The sequence below is a fragment of the Nannospalax galili genome, unplaced genomic scaffold (genome assembly GCF_000622305.1).
Source record: "Nannospalax galili isolate Female #2095 unplaced genomic scaffold, S.galili_v1.0 scaffold768, whole genome shotgun sequence".
Classification (NCBI taxonomy): Eukaryota; Metazoa; Chordata; class Mammalia; order Rodentia; family Spalacidae; genus Nannospalax; species Nannospalax galili.
The window spans coordinates 6,175,808-6,186,995 of NW_008360317.1; the positions used below are offsets into that span (position 1 = coordinate 6,175,808).

The 11,188-nt window shown below is 43.4% G+C and overlaps 1 protein-coding gene across 3 annotated transcripts in view; it reads left to right on the forward strand.

The window, feature by feature from the left end:
* Slc7a1 (solute carrier family 7 member 1) overlaps nucleotides 1-11,188 on the forward strand; it is an 80,772-nt gene that overhangs the window by 54,729 nt on the left and 14,855 nt on the right. For 2 of the 3 annotated variants that reach the window (XM_029559651.1, XM_008825048.3), the window contains 3 exons: nucleotides 2,093-2,476; nucleotides 6,076-6,234; nucleotides 8,409-8,580. In XM_029559651.1, the coding sequence (XP_029415511.1) occupies nucleotides 2,107-2,476; nucleotides 6,076-6,234; nucleotides 8,409-8,580 (701 nt within the window). In that variant the 5' untranslated portion in view covers nucleotides 2,093-2,106. Of the gene's footprint in view, nucleotides 1-2,092; nucleotides 2,477-6,075; nucleotides 6,235-8,408; nucleotides 8,581-11,188 lie in introns of those variants that run through there. The other variant, XM_029559652.1, reaches the window with a different exon arrangement.

Below are 11,188 nucleotides of genomic sequence, written 5' to 3' on the forward strand. Positions count from 1 at the left end.
TCTGTGACTACCCCCCCCCCCCAATCAAAGGCCATTTCACATTTCTCATTTCCTTGAATTTCCATCCCACCTTGCCCCGACCTAGCTGTTACGGGGTATCACTTCCTTCCCATCTGCAGGGCTGCCAGGAAGAGGCAGAGCTCTGTGACCTTGTTTGACACTGTCTGAGTTACTTTTCCTCGCCTGTGTAACGGGGATTCCCTGGATTAAGCATTTTACAAGTCCTGATTATTTTCTATGGGACTGTTAGATGAAAATGGGAAAAACTACCCCCCAGTTCCTTAGTGACCTGGAGCCCGCTGTAATGTGAGGCCTAGAGGAAAGAGTGGAGTACAGAGAAACACAGGAGATAGACTGTCTTGGATGATTAGAAATAGACTTTTCTAGGCATGTGAGCCTGATTTGGGGCAGTCTTATTTACCAGTGACTTCATTGTGTCAACAAAATACCAATTGATGATTAAAGTGAGAAATCAGGACTGGAGAGATGGCTTAGTGGTTAAGAGCATTGACTTCTCTTCTAGCACCTACATGGCAGCTAACAACAGTCAGTAACTCCAGTTTCAGGGTATCTAGTGCACTCTTCTGGTCTCAGCAGCTATTGCATTCAAGTGGTGCACTTACATACATGCAGGCAGCACACTTACACACATAAAATAAAAATATATACATTTTTTTAAAAGATGAAAAATTAGGGATTAAAAATTTTTTTTAACTTTAGCTCAAAGTCATGCTGATAACATATTCCTGCACACACTGGCTGTTGATTTTTTAAGTAAACTCTTAATTTGAGATCAGTTTCATATTTACAGAAAAATGGTAAAGATAGTACAGAGAATTCCCCTAAATCCCATACCCAATTTCTCCCATTATATATTTATTTATTCCATTGTAGGGGTGGAACCCAGGGTCTAGTGCATGCTAGGTAGGTGCTGTACCACTGAGCCACATCCTCACCCCCCTCCCCTTCATCAACACATACCATACATTGGTGCGGTGCATTAGTTGTGACTAAGGAGCTATGATTGACGTACTGTTATTTTGTTCAAGTCTGTGTACTCCTTCAGGGTCCCTCTGTCCCAGGATCCTAGGGTCCCCTACTGTGTTTGGTCATCACATTTCTATCAGGTCTTCTTGTCTCTGGTGATACTTTGCCCTGGCTTTCCTCGTATATGATAGCCTTGAGTTTCCGAGCACTGGCGAGGGATTTTGTAGAATGTCTCTGTTGTGATTTGGCTGGTGGTTTCCTTATGATTACACTGGGCTTATGGATTTGGTGGGGATCACAGAGGTAAAGTGCCCTTTTCACATCATCTGCTCAGCTTGGCTTCTACTGCTGATGTTGACCTTGATCACGTCAATCAAAATTAGGCCCACAGTTCCCTGGTGCTTTTGCTGACCCCAGTCCTGAGTGGGGGGCATTGTCCCATGTGATCATGGATGAAGTGAGCCAGTGAGTAGATGAGCATGTGCCTGCCTGCTCTCAATGAATCCCCAAGAGCATGTCACATGACACATGGTTCCAGTATTGGCCCAGAAGGAGCTTTGTGGAGTAGTGACAGTTTTGAAATACTCTCAACCATTTTCTAGCTTGGATCCAACTCTGTTACCTTAAAAGTGGAAATAACTTGACGCTTGTCCGTAGCAGATCTGAGAAAGATCTAGAAAGTATTGTCTTACTGTTCAAGCCTTATGCATTTTAGTAATTAAGATACAGTTTGGTTTGCTTTCCATTATAATACAGTATACTTGAAATTACATCTTGTTTATCCTATGAGTCATTGATGAGGTTGTGAACAGTGTCATTAGTTTGTGTTCCCAGTACTCTATTACATACATTCGTAGAAAGTTTTGAGCTAAGAACCAAAATATGGAAGCTCAGAGACCTTGTGCAGGAACAGCTATGTGCTTCTGTATGGACTGGAAAGCCCCAGGACGATTGCTGGTGGAATGCTAAGAATGAACACATTTTAGCAGGAAATGATTTTATAAAGGACTTCCTCCCTGTGTTTCCATACTGCAACAAAGTGAGGTTCATAGGTGAAACATGCAGCAATGACCAAACAACCACTTTCCTTTTTCTTTTCTGACAGATTTACACAGCACAATGGGTTGTAAAAACCTCCTCGGCCTGGGTCACCAGATGCTGCGGCGGAAAGTGGTAGACTGCAGTCGGGAAGAGAGCCGGCTGTCTCGCTGTCTGAACACCTTCGACCTGGTGGCTCTAGGGGTGGGCAGCACCCTGGGAGCTGGTGTCTATGTCCTGGCTGGTGCTGTGGCCCGTGAGGATGCTGGTCCTGCCATCGTTATCTCCTTCCTGATTGCTGCATTGGCCTCTGTGCTGGCTGGCCTGTGCTATGGCGAGTTTGGTGCTCGTGTCCCCAAAACCGGCTCAGCCTACCTGTATAGCTATGTGACAGTGGGGGAGCTCTGGGCCTTCATCACCGGCTGGAACCTGATCCTGTCCTATATCATTGGTAGGTCTCAAGATCCCTGTCAGCCTGTAGCCTGTGCCCTCTGATTCCTGTTTGTTCCTGCTTTTAAAGAGTAGGCCACACTCCACTCCCCTCTCCACAAAGACTGACCTGGCACCTTCCCAGGAGCCTCTTGGCTTGACTGCTGAACATCTTGCCTCTCACTTCTATGAGGGTTTAAGGTAGCCGCTGCTGTGACCCAGCTTCTCTTGTTCTGTACCCACAAGCAGGGACTAAATCAAGCCAACTAGGACCCTGTCCCTGTTAACTCAGTAGATAACAGGTAACTGTCAGTTCCAGTTTTAGAAGGTAATTTTGTTTCGATTAGTGTTTTTGTTCTGATAATTGCAGTAAATATATCATTAATAGAGGAAACTTTGGGAAACCCAAAGAAGAAAGGAGAAATAACCCAACAAAAATAGTATTTATTGAGTATTGCTCTGTGCTAGCCATTTTGTGGAGGCATATGACATGGTCTCAATATGTCTGGGGGGGATATCCTGTTGTTAATAAATGAGATGATAGCTGGATGTGGTGGCACAAGCCTTTAATCCCAGCATTTAGGAGGCAGGAGGCAGAGGCAGGAGGCAGAGGCAGGTAGATCTCTGTAAGTTCAAGGCCAGCCTGGTCTATATAGAGAGTTCCAGGCCAGTTGGGGCTACAAGGAGACCCTGTCTCAAAAAACCAAAAAAAAAAAAAGAGGTGATTCTAAGTGTGTGTATATTGAGGAGAGATACAGGGGATTGGACTCAGGGCCTTGTGGGTGCTTTTTTCTTTTTGGAAACAGAGTCACCCTGTAGCCCCAGCTGGCCTCTATTTCACAGAGATCTGCCTACCTCTGCCTTCCAAGCATTGGGATTAAAAGTGTATGCCACCATGCCTGGCATTTTACTGTGTTTCTCCATAGTAATATTCCTGACTACATGTCATCATGAAGGTTTATAAAGCGGAATAACTTACTGAATGTCCTTGGGATGTTTGGATTATATCTGTTGTTTTTATAGATAATTACTTTCTTTAACTATAGACATAGCTACAATTTTTTTTCCCCTGAAAACTATTTAAGAAGCAGAATACCTGGATTAAAATCCCTGCCTATTTTTAAACCATTGTCCACTCTGGTTCTCCATCTTGCCAGGGGGCCCTTTCCTCACAATGCTTCACTGGGTGCTAGCATCAAACACAACCACCCAACATAGAGGGAAACAAAAAATTATGAAATCTCAGTTGGATGTGTGAAAATGCTTGATTTCTCTTCAGATTATCTGTCTTGTGATCATAACTGAAGTTGAGTTCATTAAATGGAAAGAAATGAACACTTGAATTTAAGAACAAGCAAAGGTTACAAATGGCCATGTCAGAAAAGAAAGACAGGTGGCCACTTAACACTCCACTTAGTATATTTTTTAGCATGCATTCTTTAGAAATTGTTAGAAAATTTTGAGGTGCGGTGTGGGAGCCCTGTGCTTTGTGTCCACTTCCACAGGGAAATTTGTACATGAGAGCTGCCCTCAGGGACCTCCTGGTCCTTGCAGCCTCGTGTCTACATGGGGGATGTCAGCTCCGCAGGCTAGCAGGCAGAGATCAGGGCTTAGGCACCCTGTGGACACGTCTTCTTTCCAGCAGCTGTAGTATCTGTGAGATCCATTCTCAGAGTTCTAATACAAAATTCATATTTTTTTCCTGTGTAGCATTCATCATAGCATACGAAATACTTACTGTTAGTCTAGAAAAGATAAAAATTCAGAGTATAATTTCTAGCAAATGCACATTGCTATCGATAGGACATACTGAAGTCTCTCAGTGGGAATGTAGCTATTTTAAGTGGATTGTTAGGTTTCCAGAGGCTTTTCCTGGGCATAAAATACAACATTGTACATGAAGTGTTTGCTGCTTCTAGGCCAACAAATAAAAATCTTTACCAAAGTGCTGTTTGCCTGTGTAAGACTCATGCAAGTGTTAGGGATATTTGTACTTGGCCTTAGCCACAATTCAGAAATGGGACAGGGGGACTTGGGGAAGAAAGGCTAGGGCATTCAGCAGGGTAGAGTGTTGAACCCTATTGCAGTAAGCTGGCCCCTTTGCGGGTACAGGGCAGACAGACCGTTTTTCTTCACTAGGTTTGTGACCTTCATGGACAGAATTCCTAATAGACTGCTGTTCAGGATCAAGAAATGAGGTTAAGTTTTTGAGTTGTTAGAAAAACATGAGATCAAATAATGAAATTGAATTCCTATGTGGATCAATCTGACATTCTATGGGTGATTCAGACCGAAGTCCTGGGCAAGGGCAAGACCCACTGAAATGAGAGGAGCATGCCATATGCGAATATTGGAGTTTTAGTGTTGACTTCTGATAAGCAGCACCAGAAAGGCAGAGTGTCTTCAGAATGGAATGAGAAAGAGAAAGCCAGAGAAACAGCCAGGCCTTTTTGGCTATTGGGGTACAGAACTTCTTTTGGTCTTTTGGGTTTTTTTGAGACAAGGTCTCCCTCTAGTCCCATCTGGCCTGGAACTCACTGTGTAGACCAGGCTGGCCTCCATCCCACAGAGATCCACCTGCCTCTGATGCCTGAATTCTGGGATAAAGGTATGCCCCCACCATACTTAGCTTCTTTTTGTGTTCTTTGGGGCTGGGGGACTTGGGCCTGGTGCATAGAGATGAGGGGCTGCTGTCCTTGGCTCTGCATTCTGGGGATGCCATAGCCTCTGGGTTCAGGTACAAAATAGAAAGCTGGCTGCTCCGGGGTTCATGGAGGAGGGACTTCCTATGCAGTGTTTCTGCAGTCTGACCACCTATCCCAGGAATGTCCTATAAAATCAGTTTCTTGACTTGTTGCCACTATTTCTCTTTTCAGTTAAACAATTAGAATTGAATAAATGCTATCAGGATGTATTCATTGGTAAGGGAAATTATTGATTTGTAAGGTTTTATATATATATATATATATACATATAAACATTCATTATAGATGTGTGTATATATGCACACACACACACACATACATTTTTACTGTCTTTTAAATATATATATGGCTGTTTTCCCAGCCAATAAACGTGTCAACACGAGAATGTCAAACTGAATGTGGTGGTGCACTCCTGTGATCTCAGCACTTGGGAAGCAGAAACAGGAAGATGCTGAGTTTGAGGCTAGCCTGGGCTGTATACCAAGACCCTGTCTCAGAACCCCCCCCCCCAATAAAAGGAAGATATCAGCAGTCCAAAGTGCAGGAATCTACCAAACCTACAAATAGTCTAGTCTAGCAGCAGAGTTTCACTCATGTCTTTTGTGGTCATGGGCTGGTCACTTGCATTCTCCAGCGAGCATCATTACAAAGAATCATACAAAATACTGCTAGCCTGGAACAGATAAAAATTCAAAGTATAATTTCTAGCAAATGCACATTGCTACCAATACAACAGAATTGAAAAGTTGTAAATTTCAGTTTAGAATCAAATCAAGAGTTACCCTTGTAAATCAGTGTGTATGTGTACATACCTGCTGTCTGTCCCTCTGCATAGATGGTATTAGAAACATCAAGCTTGGTGAAGGGCCCTCTGTTGCTGCTCTTCTCTAATTGCCTCCATATTTTTTTGTGGCAGGTACTTCAAGTGTGGCCAGAGCCTGGAGTGCGACTTTTGATGAGCTGATAGGCAAACCTATTGGGGAGTTCTCACGGAAACACATGGCCCTGAATGCCCCTGGGATCCTGGCCCAAAACCCTGACATATTTTCTGTGATTATAATTCTCATCTTAACAGGTAAACCACATTTTGACAAAAAGATGAGTTGGAATAATGGATAAAGGTCCTCGAGTAAGCTTGCATTTATGTTTTGTCTATTTGTTATTTATTTATGTGGTGGTACTAGGGATGGAATGCAGGGCATCACTTGTGCCAGGTTGTGCTCTACTAAGCTAGCCCCCCTCTTCCTTACTTTGTTGTCTCTTCAGTGCCTCTGCTTCCTTTCTTTTGTTTGTTTTTGCATAATGCATGTAGACAACTTTGTTTTCTCCCTGCCCCAATGACTTCTTACAGATCCACACATAGTTGGCCTGCATAGTAGCTGCTGAGGGTCTATGCCATTTAATTCAAACGGAATCTCCGGTGCTGACTGTATTTCGTATTTTTGGAGTGGGATTTTGTTAGCACTGAAGGCTCTTTGTCCAAATGAGTCAGGAATAAAAATCCTTTTGACTCAGCGGATGACCATTTGGATAGGAAAGTGGTCGTTGGTCTGCCAGGAAAGTGTGGAGCAATGAGCTCCATCTGGAACTCTCATGTGTGCCTGGGCCTTTTAAGCTGTCTCGGGTGGTTTTATACCTTAATAACCATGAAAACACCCTTTCAGTAAGTAAGTTGTGGTCGCTGAATTTTTGAAATTCCACATGCTGCATGACATAGCCAATGGCTACTTCTTGTTAATGACGTTTGTCTGTGTCTCTGCCCCTTGGATGAACCATTTTCCTCCATGGAACATTTGCTAGATACACACAGAGCTGAAATGCAGCTTCCTTCTCACCAGACATTAGAGCTTAGAAAGTCTTGGCTGAATTTTAAAGACAGTATACCTCTCCTTACACAGTATGTAATTGAAATAATCTCACCCAGTATTTTTGGTCTAGCTGGCAGAACCATGTATCAGAAAATAAGTTTGTATAACTACAGGTAGGGTTTTATTTTCATAAACATGAGAGGGAGGGAGGGAAGGACACTAAAGAAAAAAATACATTGGCACACAATGACTTCTTCACCTGTTTGCTCAGTTTTCTGCTGATAACTTGCATTTCAGAATTCAGTCCTATGTATATAGCAGTTTTTCTTTTGAAAAATGTGTAAAAGTTGTCATGGGAGGCACTAGGTCCCTTTTCAGACCCATCACAGTTTAGCCATGTGTCACTCATCTTTCTGTCACTGTAACAAATACCTGAACCCACATCATCTAAAGATATTAGAGGTTTCAATCCATGATCAGTTTGCCTTGTTACTTTGGGCCTGTGATGTGGCAGAATATCATGGCAAGAACATGAGGCTGAGCGAAACTGCTCATTCAAGGCTGGATACAGAAAGAGGGAGGGCAGGAGCTGGGTGGAACCAACCCAAGGATGGCCCTAATGACGTAAAGACCTCCTAAGCTCCATACCTCCCAGTAGCACCACCTGGGGGAACAGACCTTTACTGCACAGGGCACTAGGAGACTTAAGACTGATGCTAATGTGCACGTCCCTGGAACTGTGGGAGGATGATTTTAAAGGTAGTGCTGTTTTGAGGTTCCAGTGCTTCTTTGTCACTTGTTCATTTGTTTTTACTGTGCATTTATGAGCTGGAGCTGGTCAAACTTATTATATAGGCACTAAGTCCAAGGAGGGGCCTATGTGTGTTAGTGGACCACAAGTACTTGTTATTGTCAACATTCAACATGACTAACATTGTCACCTAAATCTGAATGATTTCCTCATTTGAAAGCTTCTCATCCTACCAAGAAACCGAGCCAAGTGACTTTTCCTTAGAGAAAAATAAATCCTGTTTTAGGGATCATTTCCCTGTGATATCCTTCCCTTGGTTGGTGCGTGGATTGAGACTCTGTCCACACTTACTCACTGTGGAAGGCTGTCTGTCATAGTCCAGACCCCTGCAGCCTTCTGGTGATTCATAGTGGCATCCTTAATTCCCAGGGGCCCAGAATGCCAATGGAGAATGTGGATTGCTTGCGGGTGCCCCACTGGCTGTGATTGTTTAGGTCTCTGTTCTTAGAGAAACACCCAATTCAGCTCTGTTTCTTGAGGTTTGCAGAGATCTTTGGAGGTTCCATGCCATTTGGATTCTTTTTCTTTTTCTTTTGCCACCAGCCTTATTCCTTTTCTTATCTCTGGATGGATGTAAACTGGTATATGGCTAACACTTCAAGTTGCTTTTCTGTTTGTGCTCCTTTTTAGGACTTTTAACTCTTGGTGTGAAAGAATCAGCCATGGTCAACAAAATATTCACTTGTATCAACGTTCTGGTCCTGGGCTTTATAGTGGTGTCAGGATTTGTGAAAGGATCCATTGGAAACTGGCAGCTCACGGAGGATTCCTGGAATAAATCCAGCTCTCACTGTGGGAACAAGTGAGTTATTTCATCTGTCCCTTGGCATGTGACATTTCTCCATATTTGGTATTTTACACCGTATACACATATCAGTCAATGCAATTGGTAGGATAAGACACACCTTTAAATATTGCGTGATTTGAATTGCTTTTGTTCAGTTGTTTCTTTTAGCTTTGTTTCTTGCAGTGAAGTAGCTAAAGAGTTGTTTCTTTAACACTGTATTCATTTTTTTGAGGCAGTCTCACTATGTAGTCCATGCTGGCCTCAAACTCATCATCTTCCTGCCTCTGCCTCTCAAGTGTTAGGATTACAGGCATATGCCATCATACTTGGTGATAGAGTTTTATATGTTTGGAATTTGCGTTAAGGTTTATTCCCTTGAAATGGACAGAGCATTTCCTAAAAAGGAAGGCGTTCAGGAAAACAAATCCATCGTTCCTGCTTGTGTATAGTTGAGGATTGTCATCAGACTCCGTAAGTAATCTCCCTTTCCTCATGTTTGGTTACATGACCAACCTCTGATTTTTATAGTCAAGAGATTTTGCTGCATTGGTGAGATCACTTTATGTTAAAACATTTTTCTATAATAGTTATAACACAGAAGGAGCATGTAACCTCTCCTTAATGAAGGGCTCTCCCACATTTGAGTTATACACACAAAGGAGCTTTGGCAAACACGATCAGGAAGTTGTCCTAATCTGTTGCTGTGATAAAATACTCTGACTAAAAGCATCTTGGGGAGGAAAGGGTTTATTGGACTTACACTTCCAGGTCATAACCCATCATTGAGCAAAGTCAGGGCAGGAACTCAAGGCAGGAGCTTGAAGCAAGAACCATAAACATTGCTTGCTGGCTCACTCACTAGCTCATGTTCAGCTAGCTTTTTTCTTTATTTTTTGAAGCAGTGTCTTCTTGTAGTCCCAGGACTATAGACCAGGCTGGCCTTAATCTCACAGAGATCCACCTGCCTCTGCTTCCTGAGTGCTGGAATTAAAGGTGTGTGCTACCATGCCTGGCTTCAGCTAGCTTTCTTATATAGCCTAGGCCTATCTGCCTAGGGATATTGCCACCTACAGTGGGTTAAGCCCTTCCACATTAATCATCAGTCAAGATAATGTCTCACAGACATGACCACAGATCAGTCCCTCAGTTGAGACTCTAGGCCATGTCAAGTTGACAGTCAAAGCTAATTGGGACAGAAGCTGTTTTAAGTGCCCTGTGTTGTGGTTTTCAGACACTCTTTCTGAGATTGGGTGCCAAGCCTTTGTCAAGGATGTCACCCACAGTGTGCCTGACTCCTTGCTGCCTGCCTTGAGGTGTGCTACTTCTGACCTTCTTACCCAGTGTCCTAAAAGCAGCCAGCATGTGGCATGGAGAAAGAGTAACATGTTCAGTTCAGGCCATGTGGAAGCCTGTTGAGAAGGTTGTTACAGTGTCTGTCCATTTTGATGGAAACAAAAAACATTGGCTTTGTAAAATAAAGGTTTCAGTTAGGATGTAGATGTGGACAGTATAGTATCCACTCCTTGGGCTACAAATCCAGTCCTTCCATCCTGTGACTTTGTCTTCCTCAGGACCCAGGATGGCTGCTTCAGCCAACAGGAAGGCAAGCCAAAGAGCAGAAGGGTTCCCTCCCTCCCACTCACCCTGAGTGCATGTGCTTGAGACTCTTGATCAGAATGCAGTCACATGACTGCATGAAGCCAGAGTCTGACAAGCTTGCAGTCTTCCTTCTGAGAAGCATTGTGTGCTATTGAAATGATGATCAGGTGCTGTTAATATGTAGCAGAAGAGGGCAGTATAGCTGCCGGGGACAACTGTGTGTGTCATGGTAGCAGGTGGACATGAAGACACTGGGGCCCTGACATAGGACATTTACTGCTAATGCAGTGAGGAAAGCCACACGTGGGAGATGTACTTTACCAGTTACCATCCCTGCTGCCTTCTCAGGTACCAGGTGGGTAGAGTGCAGATGGGCTGGTCACTGTGACTACAGGAGACAGAGCACTACCCAGAAGCCTGGATGGAACCTTGCTTTATCACAAGCTGACATTTGCTAGGTGGCTGCCATGGGCAGCATCTCTAGTCCTTTATTAAGTCAGCTCTCATATGCATGTGCTAAGTTAATGATTATGTATTTCATTTATTCATTTATTTTGGAGGTAGTATGGGGCTCTGTATATCTAAGGATGGCCTAGATCTTAGAATCCTCTTCCCTCTACCTCCCAAGTACTTATAATGTAAGAGTGCACCACCACCCCAGGCTTTTTGAACAGCCTTTTAAATTACCTTTAGGGGCTGGAGTGATAGCTCAGTGGTTAAGAGCACAGGCTGCTCTTGCAGAGGCACCAGTTGGAGTCCCAGCATCTACCCACATGGCAACTAACAACTGTCTGTAACTCCAGTTCCAGGGGATCCAACACCCTTTTCTGACCTCTGTGGGCATTGCACACCATGGACGCACTTACATACATGTAGGCAGTACACTCACACATATAAAATAAAAATAATAAAGTATTAAAAATATTTCTAAATGTAGTGGTTTGAGGCTCTGTAGAACAAATTTTGTGGTTATTTCATAATACTATCCTGCTAACTGGGATTAGTCACATCTAAACCTAAAACT